Source organism: Cyprinus carpio, chromosome B1, assembly GCF_018340385.1.
Source record: "Cyprinus carpio isolate SPL01 chromosome B1, ASM1834038v1, whole genome shotgun sequence".
Taxonomy (NCBI): domain Eukaryota; kingdom Metazoa; phylum Chordata; class Actinopteri; order Cypriniformes; family Cyprinidae; genus Cyprinus; species Cyprinus carpio.
Window position 1 is genome coordinate 4,153,858 of NC_056597.1, and position 13,356 is coordinate 4,167,213.

General features: G+C 36.2%; 2 protein-coding genes across 4 annotated transcripts; one reads left to right on the forward strand and one right to left on the reverse strand.

Moving 5' to 3' along the window:
- Window positions 1-2,053: 2,053 nt before the first annotated feature.
- Window positions 2,054-7,617, reverse strand: anp32b (acidic (leucine-rich) nuclear phosphoprotein 32 family, member B). 2 transcript variants are annotated; one of them, XM_042716296.1, is made up of 7 exons: window positions 7,397-7,617; window positions 5,463-5,612; window positions 5,259-5,381; window positions 3,163-3,349; window positions 2,955-3,079; window positions 2,810-2,877; window positions 2,054-2,709 (listed from the first exon to the last, which is right to left on the reverse strand). In XM_042716296.1, the coding sequence occupies exons 1-7, from the start codon at window positions 7,448-7,450 to the stop codon at window positions 2,625-2,627; spliced, it is 792 nt and encodes a 263-aa protein (XP_042572230.1). In that variant the 5' UTR covers window positions 7,451-7,617; the 3' UTR covers window positions 2,054-2,624. The 2 variants fall into 2 exon arrangements, with proteins under 2 accessions (XP_042572230.1, XP_042572231.1); XM_042716297.1 differs by lacking the exons at window positions 2,810-2,877; window positions 2,955-3,079.
- A 2,995-nt stretch (window positions 7,618-10,612) lies between these two features.
- Window positions 10,613-12,922, forward strand: hemgn (hemogen). 2 transcript variants are annotated; one of them, XM_042716300.1, is made up of 5 exons: window positions 10,613-10,749; window positions 10,851-10,917; window positions 11,811-11,901; window positions 12,045-12,370; window positions 12,497-12,922. In XM_042716300.1, exons 1-5 carry the CDS (start codon window positions 10,747-10,749, stop codon window positions 12,607-12,609), a joined length of 600 nt encoding a protein of 199 aa, XP_042572234.1. In that variant the 5' UTR covers window positions 10,613-10,746; the 3' UTR covers window positions 12,610-12,922. The 2 variants fall into 2 exon arrangements, with proteins under 2 accessions (XP_042572234.1, XP_042572235.1); XM_042716301.1 differs by having other exon boundaries at window positions 11,811-11,889.
- The last annotated feature ends 434 nt before the right edge of the window (window positions 12,923-13,356 follow it).

The window sequence follows — 13,356 nt, forward strand, 5'->3', positions numbered from 1 at the left end:
AAAAAAATTAGCATATTTCATCCGACCAATAAAAGAAAAGTGTTTTTAATACAAAAAAAAAAAAAGTCAACCTTCAAATAATTATGTTTAGTCATGCACTCAATACTTGGTCGGGAATCCTTTTGCAAAAATGACTGCTTCAATGCGGCGTGGCATGGAGGCAATCAGCCTGTGGCACTGCTGAGGTGTTATGGAGGCCCAGGATGCTTCGATAGCGGCCTTAAGCTCATCCAGAGTGTTGGGTCTTGCGTCTCTCAACTTTCTCTTCACAATATCCCACAGATTCTCTATGGGGTTCAGGTCAGGAGAGTTGGCAGGCCAATTGAGCACAGTAATACCATGGTCAGTAAACCATTTACTAGTGATTTTGGCACTGTGAGCAGGTGCCAGGTCGTGCTGAAAAATGAAATCTTCATCTCCATAAAGCTTTTCAGCAGATGGAAGTATGAAGTGCTCAAAAATCTCCTGATAGCTAGGTGCATTGACCCTGCCCTTTATAAAACACAGTGGACCAACACCAGCAGCTGACATGGCACCCCAGACCATCACTGACTGTGGGTACTTGACACTGGACTTCAGGCATTTTGGCATTTCCTTCTCCCCAGTCTTCCTCCAGACTCTGGCACCTTGATTTCCGAATGACATGCAAAATTTGCTTTCATCCGAAAAAAGTACTTTGGATCACTGAGCAACAGTCCAGTGCTGCTTCTCTGTAGCCCAGGTCAGGCGCTTCTGCCGCTGTTTCTGGTTCAAAAGCACACGCCTGTGCACGGTGGCTCTGGATGTTTCTACTCCAGATTCAGTCCACTGCTTCCGCAGGTCCCCCAAGGTCTGGAATCGGTCCTTCTCCACAATCTTCCTCAGGGTCCGGTCACCTCTTCTCGTTGTGCAGCGTTTTTTGCCACACCTTTTCCTTCCCACAGACTTCCCACTGAGGTGCCTTGATACAGCACTCTGGGAACAGCCTATTCGTTCAGAAATTTCTTTCTGTGTCTTACCCTCTCGCTTGAGGGTGTCAATGATGGCCTTCTGGACAGCAGTCAGGTCGGCAGTCTTACCCATGATTGCGGTTTTGAGTAATGAACCAGGCTGGGAGTTTTTAAAAGCCTCAGGAATCTTTTGCAGGTGTTTAGAGTTAATTAGTTGATTCAGATGATTAGGTTAATAGCTCGTTTAGAGAACCTTTTCATGATATGCTAATTTTTTGAGATAGGAATTTTGGGTTTTCGTGAGCTGTATGCCAAAATCATCAGTATTAAAACAATAAAAGACCTGAAATATTTCAGTTGGTGTGCAATGAATCTAAAATATATGAAAGTTAAATTTTTATCATTACATTATGAAAAATAATGAACTTTTTCACAATATGCAAATTTTTTGAGAAGGACCTGTATTTGCATTAATGTTGTGACTACAATATGCTAAAGTCACTTGAAATATGTACAAAGTATGACAGGATCATATGTACAACTATAGGAGTTCATTATAAATTGATAACGTGAGCAGTTCCTCCCTTTGCACACTAAACACTATATTTACCATCTGATTCTTGATTGGATTTGAGCAAACATTAACACAGATTTACCAACATGCATCTTCTGAGAACACTTGTGATTTGTTTTTAAAGAAAGAGCCTTTAATATTTGACTATATAAGTTTGTCACTGCATTTTGATTATATTACAAATTATTAGTCAAAGCCATTTAGACCCGAGCACTTCGAGACCTAGTGTGTGTATATATATATATATATATATATATATATATGGAATAATTAAAAGTTATAGATTTATAAATTTAAAACAATGAAGATTGAACTTGAATGATGATCTCTTCCGACTTGGTTGTTTTGACTGTATTCAAGAAAATGAAATGAAAATAGAAAAGGCACTGCAACATGAAAACAAGCAATATTGAACTGTGCATCTATTGAAAATGATCAGATGCACTTATACTGTATCAGGCAATGAGTGTCTCCAGACAGACATGGGTCTCTCAAACTCATTTTCAGTCTTCAAATAAATGTTAGGACAAAGGACAGAGAAATAGGAGAGTGAGCAAAGCACAAAATGTTATTTTATTTACAAAGTTTTTGTCTTACAGAAAGTAAAAATGTAGCTACAACCTTGATTTGTGCCACAGGCTGCCACACTAAAATTATGGCCCGCTTGTCACACAGTTGCTATAGCAATCTTATTGGGAAATTTGGAACAAAAACTAAAGGGGGAGGAAATGTCAAAAAAAAAAAAAAAAAATATATATAAGAAAAGAAAGAAGAGAAAAATAAGAAAAAAAAAAAAAAAAAACACTTTCAACAAAATATTAAAAGCACAGACCCAAAACTAAATACCAGTCCCCAAAGTCCCCAGAGGTTTTGAAACACAAACGGGCAGGGGATTGACAGTGGACTTGTGGAATGCTGAGTAAGCCACCGACCCAGAAGGCTTTCATTCAGCTTGTAGGCTCCATATGAACAGCTCCACCCGTCCGGTACAGTCTTGCCCCCACAGGGAGCTTAGCGCTTGGGTAAAGGGGGAGTTGTGGAGGGGTAAAAAGGTTGATGGGAAAGCCAAGTTGTTGAAAAGGAAGGAGAGGGTAGGGTTGGTAACAGTTGTTCATTGGCTCTTAATCATCGTCCTCATCATCGTCGTCGTCATCTTCATCGTCTGCTTCTCGTTTTCTCTTCTCACCCTTGCCTCCTTGCTCTTCTCTGAGCAAGATAAAACAATTACTTCATAAACCACTCACACGCCATAGGAAGCAAACCAAGTCATGAAATCAAAAAATGTGCTCATTCCAATACAACTAACTCATCATCATCATCATCGTCATCATCTTCATCATCCTCTACTTCTCCATCCTGACCAAAGTCTTCCTCCTGAAACCAACAAGCCCATGTAAATCAGCTGTTCTGTTATTAGTTTCCATAAGCAACACAAAAAATTGAACTTGTACCTCATCCTCTCCACTGCCATCCTCATCATCCTCCTCGCCTTCAACCTCATCTTCCTCATCATCATCATCTTCCTCTTCGTCAAACTCCTCCTCCTCTCCATCTTCATCCTCCTCTTCTTCTCCTTCTGTATTTAAAGTGATATTAGCAAACACTGTTAAGTTAACTCCCAAAAACTCAAAAACTAAAAAAAAGGCTGGCCACACCAACCTTCATCATCATCATCATCGACTCCATCAGCTTCTCCGTCAGAGTCAGATGCCTCGTGGTCTTCCATATCGTAGCCGTCTAGATATGTGAGTTGTGGAAGGAGATTGAAGACGCTTTCCCGGTAGTCATTCAAGTTTGTGACTTCACAATTGAAAAGGTCAAGACTCTTCAAATGGTCGAGTTTTTTCTGCCAATGTGAACAGATGAATCCCATAACTGTACAATTCAATTTTGTGTTATACTGTCATCAAAATTAAGCACAGCTAAAACATTTCATTGCACACCTGAGGGCATATCATAAGATATCTTAAATATTTTCTTTTAAATATCATTGCAGGAGAAAGTCAGTCTTACAGGTTTGGAATGACATGAGGTTCATTTCCATTTTTGGGTTAAATGCTGCTTTAACCCTGTAAAGCCTGACATATAAAGTTATATTTATATATGTTTTAATCAAACAGTTTATTGAACCTTAAAAGAAACTCAGAGTTGATACATCAGGCTTTTATGGCTCACATAGTATGATACCGGGAACATGAAGCTCATACTCCAATAAGCACCTCATTTTATTTAGAGGCAAAAACTGCACAGAAATATGCAATTCGGTGCAGTTGCCAATATTTACATGACCAAAAGGTAGATGAACTAACAGCTTGTACTGTAAATCAATGAGATCTTTATAACAGTCTAGCAGACTAATTATAGTAAAAACTGGTATTTATATTATTATATATCTCCCAATAATGTCTCAGTAAATTATATTTAAATGCTTTGTTTTATGCTCGGTGCAATAAAATGTATAAATAAATGTCTGTGTAGTATCTAACGCTCCAATTTCAACAACTTCAATTTTTCTAAAACATTATGTAAGGATAATCAAGTAAACCTAAGTTGTTTCAGTCCAGTAAGTGCTCATCTTACAATATTAATAAGAAAATACCATGTATTTGTATGCTTGCTTTATTTAAAAATAAATAAATAAATATATATATATATATATAAAAATAAAATATAATAAAAATAAACATACACACACACACACAACCGGTGAAAAGTTTGGGATCAGAATTATAAAAAAAATTACTGGAGTTTCTTATGCTCATCACGGCTGCATTTATTTGATCAAAAATACATGGAAAAATGTCATATTGTGAAATATTATGATGATGTAAAAATGTTTTTCTATTTAAATATACATTAAAATCTAATTTATTCCTGTGATGCAAAGCTGATTTTTCAGCATCATTTCTCCAGCCTTCAGTGTCACATGATCCTTCAGAAGTCATTCACTGAAATAAATTAAAACTTTTATTCAGAAAGGATGTGTTAAATTGTTAAGAATATCATCCAGGTGGATGCTGCATACTGGTGGTGGATGAGGAGATACCCCCTGACAATGTAAAGCACTTTGAGTGCCTAGAAAAGCGCTATATAAATGTAAGGAATTATTATTATTATTATTATTATTATTATTATTATTATTATTATAAGAAGTGATAGCAAAGATTTATAGTTAGAAAAGATTTATATTTTGAATAAATGCTGTTCTTTTTAACTTTTTATTCATCAAAGAATCCTGAAAAAAGAATAGCATTTTCCAAAAAAATATGTCTGTACAACCGTTGCCAGCATTGATAATTCTAATAATAAATCAGCATATTAGAATGATTTCTTAAGGATCATGTGACACTTTACACTGGAGTAATGGCTGATGGTAATTCAGCTTTGCATCACAGAAATAAATTATATTTTAAAGGATATTAAAACAGAAACCATTTTATATCGTTATACCATTTTGCAAGATTACAGGGTTTTTTTTCTGTATTTTTGATCAAATAAATGCAGCCTTGATGAGCATAAGAGTCTTCTTAAAAAAACATTACAAGTCTTACTGATCTCAAACTTTTGACCGGTAGTGTATATATTAAGGACACTGAAGACCTGAAGTGTACAACAGGTTTTTCAGCATTGTTTTGATCACGTTGATAACTAGAAATGTGCATATCAAATATTTTACAGTAGGCTTTATAGGGTTAAGCTGTAAACTTGTAAATGTGTAAAACTACATGCAAATAAGACAGGAAGTCTGTACAAACCAAGGGTTCCAATGTGCTGATGTCTTTCAGTTTGTTGCCACTTAGGTTCAGATGTGTGAGATTGGGGAGTTTTTCAGCTAAAACATCAAGGCCACCAGAGATTCTGTTGTCACTGAGTTCCAACTGAAAACGAACATGCATACATACATATCAGAACACAACTAAGATAATTTCACATTCTTAACAAGTGAATACACTGATTACCTTTTTAAGTTTTCCCAGTTTAGGGAGGTTGGAGACCGAGAGTAGACCAACATTTATCAAACTTAGAAACTCAAGATTAACAAATTCTGCAGTGAGGCCTTCAATTTTCCCTTCATTAGATCTGCAGTTGTCAAGGACAAGTTCTCGTACCTAGAAACAACCAACATAAGAGAAAAAAATATAAATACTTTAAGTAATGTGTTAACAATAAGGTTTAACAACAATATGGAATCATAACAGCAACAGCTCAAATTTTAACAGCTAGGGGGTGGACACGTTTGCCAACGTGAACATGCTCGATGGAGGCGACAAACTATGCTGGTTCAAAAAAAAAGTTTTCAACTGGGGGGAAAAAACAAGGTGGCGACCCTTGCAAATACACTTGTTTTATCATGTTTTGGGTCTTTAAAGGTTTTTAAATTGCCATGCACAGTCGATAAGAGTTTAGTCAAGAAACTAATCTGAAAACCACTGAATAATGTTTGCTTAAGCGGTTGCTGCTGTTGTTGTACGGCTCTATGGCTCAGACTGTCGCAGCGAGTCGCCAATGAGAAAACGGCAGATTACACGCCGACAGCCAGACAACATGGACATATCCTAAAGACACCACGGTCTTTTGTGACATTTTGTGTGACAAACTGCAAATGGAGGGTATTTATGAGCTTATGTAGGATGGAAGCGATGTGTCGATGGCGTATTCCTGCTGCGAAAGACCAAGACAGAGCGGAAATTAGTGAGACAAAAATGGAGAGTTTCTTTCTCTCATGACAACATGGCGCCTCCTCAGATAGACTACATTGGCAGAAAAACGCTACACATTAACCAAAACTCAACGCTGCGTTTGAAAACCTCACGCTATGCTGTTATTCATGTCACATGATAATATTTTACGCTACGTTTACTTTATTTTAAAGCTGAACTTAAACATTTCCGCCGGATTGCCCAACCAAACTAGCACATGTAACGTTAGCTCCTATTTACTCTCTCTCGTTCCGTCTTTGCACACGTTATGCTACATATTGTATCTTAAAAACGTTTGAAAATCATCAGAGCGAGTATTTATTGAGTATTAGCGTTAGTTTAATCGGTAGTGGCGCGTGGGGAGTAATGGCGGGAATCGGCGCCTCGCAGCAGCGAGTAACAATAATTCAACACGATCTTATTAACGAATAACTTACATGTGTTAAATACGATATGGTTTAAGATTACTTTTGAAGCAAACCTTAGCAAATTGGCTAACTTTTTTTTTTAAATCTCAGTTTATTCATACAAGTTAACCAGAAAGCCTTTGTACCCTTTAGAATAAAATTCATAATTCGATTGTATGTTCGTCAAATTAATATTTACTTTATTTTTTGAACTGGTGGTCTTATTATACCAGAACATCGTAGGAATGGAGGCTGTGTTTTATAGTGTTGGAGACCAAAATGTGACCGTATTTAACCAAATGTATTAGTGTATGGCTATCTTCAGAGTATACGTTAGCTGGTTTATTACTTTAGCTTTTAAGTGCCTGTAATAAAGGGCGCCTCATGTTAGCAACAAACATGGCCACCACGGTGAAATAAATCATCCCATCCATATCCTACCACGCCGATGTTAAAATAAGCGAATATTAAGTATAAAAGCATGCCAGATCACGAACACACACATTCAGCATGGGGGGCTTAAAATGCTGCAATAATGCCTTGAGCTTTCCAAACTAACTAACGTTACTCAGTATGGCTTACACAGTCTGGATCATTTCATATCAAAACAGACCAATGAACATTAGTGCTGTGAATATACACGCAGCACTTTCTCGTCTAACTCTGTACCAGGGGTATTACACCCATGTGCTTACCATTAAAGTACACACAGGTCAGTGGAAGTAGAAAGTAGCACAGCTAGCATGGCTGGGCACAAAACTAAAGGTTTGGCTCAAAATTACTCACATCAGATGGTGTCCTGTTCCTCAGCTCCAAATGAATCCTCTTTTTCATGTCCATATCGCCCCTCAAAAGTTGGACTCTTCCCTCTTGGGTTCTGGAGGAATTTCTGTTCAGCCCAAAAGGTAGAAAGATGCCTTAATGGAGGGAGAATATGGGGCTGTATAATGATCTGAGCCCAGCGCCAAGTTACTCTGGGAGAGCAGAAACCATGGAGGGAAACGGCACTGAAACTAATATATACTCAATAGCGCCATCTCTGGCCAACGACGCCCACTGCAGTCACACAAACACAAGATCGAACAGTGCTGCATTTTACAGTATGTGGCATCAAAGTTTGTATAAATGTTGTAATTCGAGTAAAATTTGTTGGAAGTGTGCCATATATGTTTAATTCTATGTAACTTATTGTTTACGTAATCAATAAATAATGTGTATTATGGTGAACTTGAACTGTAGGAAAACACAAAACCCTGTTTTTATCTGACTAGGTTAAAATGGCCTCGTCATTATTTGATGGTGTATCTGCAATAAAACGTGTTTACTTCAAAATCATTGTATTTTCTTTGTTACATCAAGTAACAAGTTATTCTAGCTGAGCCAGCCTACACGTGATTAATGCAAATAATATGTTTAAAAAATAGACAACAAGGTATTTCTTAAACTCTAAGGCCTGGTTTCACAGACATGGGCTTAGAATCTAGGCTTAGAAATTTAGGACATTTAAGTAATTTTTATTAATTTGCCATAGAAAAAAAAAATTCTGGTGTGCATTTTGAGACAAAACAGAAGCACTGATATATTTTAAGATCAGTCAGTGCAAGTTTCTTTCAGTTAAAACAGCTCACTTACACTTTAGTCTGGGACTAGGCTTAAGCCTTGTCTGTGAAACCAGGGGTAAATGTTTCACTAAAGAAATAATTGCATATTCAGTATTTTTTTTTTTTACTTTTTTTTCATATAGCCAAATGGAGTGTTCTCTTCTCATCCACTATATTATTATCTAAAATACATGTTATATGATGTCTTATTTTAATAAGACATTTCCCTACTCTTACTTTTTTTTATAGTGTTTATACATTAATGGACATGAATTTATTTTATTAGGTTAATGCTTATTCTGTAACTGGGAAGGAAACCACTTTATACAGATTCAATCTACTATTAAATAATTCTAAATGAACAACGAACAACATCTCTCTCTTTGAAACTAGTTTCATGTCCTTGCTATTCAGAGAGACGACAAACTTACAACATTTTTTTTTAAATTTGGGGTTTCTATAATTTATACTATTTAAATTACACACAATATATATTGCAAAAAAGTAAAATATTTATAGTTTTATATATTGTTTCTATTTGTTTAACCTGTGTTAATGTTATAAAAATATTGTGTGCTATTCAACAAGTTCACTTGCTGTGTAGGAACTTGCCAGAAGAGGGCATCATTTTGTTTCTTGTGTCTACATTGTCAGGTCTCTCTCATAATGCAATATGAAACAAAGGGGTAATAACTTATAACACTTATAACACATATGAGTCACAACTAGCAATAAGAGCTATAAGCAGCTTGAGGCAGCAAGAACCAAGGCGCCAGAGTCAACTGCAACTCTAAGTGTGTTACATTTTCCATTTCTTTAATATTTCAAGAGAAACCATTTAGAAAATATGAGTGAGTGACGTGACATACAGCCAAGTATGGTGACCCATACTCAGAATTTGTGCTCTGCATTTAACCAAGCAGTGAACACACAGCAGTGAACACACCCGGAGCAGTGGGCAGCCATTTATGCTGCGACACCCATGGAGCAGTTGGGGGTTCGGTGCCTTGCTCAAGGGCACCTCAGTCATGGTATCGCCGGCCCGAGACTTGAACCCACAACCCTAGGGTTAGGAGTCAAACTCTCTAACCACTAGGCCACGACTTCCCCATATATTCACTCCAAGCTCACCTACAACAATAAAGACACTCAAACTTCCCAGCTTTGTTGCTAAATAACACAAAAGTACATCAAATTTGCACCTATGAGAACCCCTTACCTGGTTTTAACCAGTACTTAATGCGAACATGGTAGTAGATTTGTATCTGTGAAGTCATCTTATTTCTATCTTAGCACAATAATTGCACAGTTGCACACTGGCCAAAGAATATGAGGCTGATTGTACATGATACATATGTTGCAAACACTAGGCTATTCTCTCATGATATTCCATGTGCTCCAGGATGACAACTCAAAATAAACTGCAAAATATTTTTGTTTTTTTTAACAGGGTAGAGTCAAACACCTTCGATGGCCTCTCTGACTACTGACATCTTAGAACATGTACTTTATCCTACAAATTACTGGAGGCTTGACTTCATGAAGAATAAAGCAATATCCCACACATGCTTCAGCTGTTCTGTAGGCATTTCAGTATTAAAATGCTGTTCAGTATTGCTGTTATTTTGTTACAATGGTGGAGGTTAACCAAATTATATCAGTGGGAGAGAGAAAACTAAGCATTTAATTTTAATGAAATGCCTGCTATGGGAACGTAATCTGTTGTGAAAAGTGTAACAAATTTATAAATAAATGTTAAATTATTTTAATCTAGGATAAATTTTGAATGTCTATGGTAATATTTAATTCATTGACCTCGGAGCTGTTCAAGGCGGTTGATGCACAGTATCTACTAAATGGCGGGAGAGCAGACCTCAATATGTTTTGACACGATTGTGAACGCCCAGAAAGTGAGCAGCAGAGATAAAATGGTTATGTATGAGTGGCCAGAGAGGGCAGGCACTTTGCAGCCCTTTTGAGTATTCAAATAACATGGAAATACTGAATGCAGAAACACCTTTAATGTCAGCATCATTTTTTTTTCATCACTTTGAAAAGGTATAGTTTATTGTGGCTGGGAAGTTTGTGTCAACTGTGGTGTCTTCAAACTATAAAAGACTAACAATTAAAGAGACAGTCTCTCTGTGTAAGAATTCATTCATTTGTGAATAGACCATATGGGTACCTGTTTATTTATTTTATTTTTAAATAAAATATACTTATTATACTGTACCATGATGCTATTCTTTGTCTTGGCCAACCTACCTAGTAGATTCATTTAAATCTAATGTTAATCTCCATTAGTTTATATGTGTATTTTTTTTAAACTGATGATTTAGCTACATGTTTGTCTATGGCCCTTGACCAGGTTAGGAATAGCGGTCATCTCTCATGACGACAGATAAACAGTCACATAAATGCACAGGCTGTCAGAACCATGACCTCCTTTTTTTACTTTCTTCTGAGAGCACTGTGCCAAGTTCTCCACCTTTGCAAATAAGATAAGAGCACAACTGCAAGAACTCTCCCAGCACTATGGTAATGTTTAACCAGATAATTATTCTCTTAGCAGCAGGAAAAGTAAATGTGCACAATTTTTTTCAGCCCTGTCATTTCAGTACTTCATATTCATGTGACAGGACAACAAAATGGAAGGGACATTGGAGAAAGAGATCCCGCCATCTGAAGTAAAAGATTCTGATGAAGGTATGACTTTTGATTTAAAACTTTATAATGAATCACTTTTAAAAAGAGCATGATTTTTTCATTATGAATTTATTCATTGTTTATCCATTAGTGACTGTTGAAGTTTTTTTTTTTTTTGTATGAAAAGGTTTGGATGAAACATTTTATCAGATGAAAAACTGAAAACAAAAAAACGAGTAGTTCTTTAATTAGACTGTAATTTGCCCGGCATTTTAAAAAATTACATTTATGTAATTTTTTTTTTTAATTAGCTACGATTAGATATTTGAAAGATCTTGCAACAATGCTGAAGTTGGAATCCAGCTAACAGGGAACATTCTCAGAAGTTTGTTTAACATTGTGGCAAGGTTCTCACAAAATTATGAACAAAAGTTCTTTTAGTCAGGTTGGCAAAAAAAAAAAACGTTATTTATACAGCACTCATGGAATGTTTTTTTCTGAAAGGCTTTTAGTTGGTTGGACACTCAACTAATGTTTTTAAATGTTAATACTTAATAACATTAAAAATTAACACCCATAATGTTTGCAAAAAAATAAAATGGAATGTTCCCTAAACGTTAGCAAATAGCCAAGAAAAACAAAACAATACAAAAAAACCTGATTTTGAATGTTCAGAGAACCTCAATAAATAATGATTTTATAACATTATGAGAACAAAAGCAAAATGTTCTTAGAATATATTTTTGTAAGCTGGCAACAACCATAACTGGCGCGATTCTTATCTATGTCAATGCATCTACATATCTTCTGAAACATGCACTGAGGACCTTTTCATACACTCATAAATTCTGAATACTTGTGGTTGGTTTTACCTTAGCTAATGATATAAGGTAAACTGCAATACCCGCAGCAGGCAAAGCAGCAAAGGAGTGAGTGATTTGTTTGTTTGGTAGGTGGAATTCGGCTGAGATTGAGAGACAGAGACCTGTTGAAGAAACGAAAGGCTGAGGCAGAGGAAAAGGCAACCAACCAGTGGGTTTATGGGTAAAGCTAGTGTTGAATTAGGCCAATAAAAGCACTGGAAAAGGCCTAGAGCACTTTCAATTCACATGACATTGTGATATTATGATGCAAATGAACAAATTTGGATAAGTCGTTCAAATAATGTATCTTAATATTGAACACAGGGCACAAAGCATTAAAAGAGTGAAACAGAAGACCAGTGGTACCCCAGGAAGGAAAGGTCGACCAAGAAAAGAAGTAGTTATTCCAGAAGATCTTGGTCTGGCTCAGGAAACAGATCCTTCTCCTGTCACACTTCCTATCACAGAACCTGTATTACCCACAATAGCAGAAACAGTGCCTTTAGTACCAGCTGAGCCACAACCTGAGCCACAACCAGAGCCGGCACCAGTGGAAACAATTAGTGAAAAACCTCTGGAGTTTCTGATTGAGGATCTGGGGCCTGATGAGGAGGAAGACATGCCTCAAAAAAGCCTTATCATTGATACAGGTATTTGCAGAAATGCCCCTTTTGTTTTCAACAGGGGTCTTCATTAATTAATGGGGGGTTCATTTATAAAATTAAGCATTTTATTTATTTGTCAGAACAAATATGAATAATGTCCATTGATTTTAGGTGATGACGAGCAGCCATGTGCTGACCTGAACAGTCAAGTCTCAATGCCAGTGTATCCTCCAGCATCTGCTCCTTCTCAACCAGAGAGTCTATCTGAGAATTTAATCATCTGAGTGTCTCCTTTCTACAGAAAAATGAATTTTATCTAATTTACTATTTCAAAGGATTTCTAAACCCAAACAAGAATAAATGTATATTTATTGAAATTCTTCATGTCTCCATGTATATATGCCACTATCTGTACTCTGTCAAAGAAAAAAATTAACATTCTATACATATTTTTTTTTTTAATAAAATAAAAACATGAAATTGTTACAGTATAGTACTTTTGTTAAAGCAACTGGATCATTGCCATAAGCCTATATTACGAATAATATTTTAGTTTGTACAACTGACTATTCTAAAATAAATTGGTTTTATATTTTGTCTTTGTCTAGTCATTTCGTCACTGAATTCTAAAACCATCACGCTCCTATGGGAATAAATTTTATTTAGCTAAAGCTGCACTATTGACAGCAAGCGGTTGAAATGGGTACTGCAGTCCAAATTCAAAATACAGGAGTCTCGTTTCTCCTCCTCAGAGTCCATGCTCACGCGGGTTGCCAGATTGAGGACATGAACCAGTGCAATTATCAAAGGAAGGAAACGAGCCTTACAGGCTGCGGTGCTGTGTAGATTACTTACAATTACAAACTGTAGTCTGTTACTGATCACATGATGAAAATTGTAGTTAGTAACGGAATCTAGGTAACTCATTTTAGGTAAAGTATTCTGACTACTTTTTAGATTACATTATCTAACTTTAATTTAAAATAACCATTACACATATTGGTATAAAAAGCAAAGAGAAAGAAAATATA

Coding starts and splice junctions, on each gene's coding strand:
- anp32b (XM_042716296.1), bottom strand. CDS start 7,450: ATGGACATGAAAAAGAGGATTCATTTGGAGCTGAGGAACAGGACACCA. Junction 3,350..5,258: donor TCAGCACATTGGAACCCTTG/GTTTGTACAGAC, acceptor TCACATTGGCAG/AAAAAACTCGACCATTTGAA. Junction 2,878..2,954: donor ATGGCAGTGGAGAGGATGAG/GTACAAGTTCAA, acceptor TGTTGGTTTCAG/GAGGAAGACTTTGGTCAGGA.
- hemgn (XM_042716300.1), top strand. Junction 11,902..12,044: donor ACCAACCAGTGGGTTTATGG/GTAAAGCTAGTG, acceptor TATTGAACACAG/GGCACAAAGCATTAAAAGAG. Junction 12,371..12,496: donor AAGCCTTATCATTGATACAG/GTATTTGCAGAA, acceptor CATTGATTTTAG/GTGATGACGAGCAGCCATGT.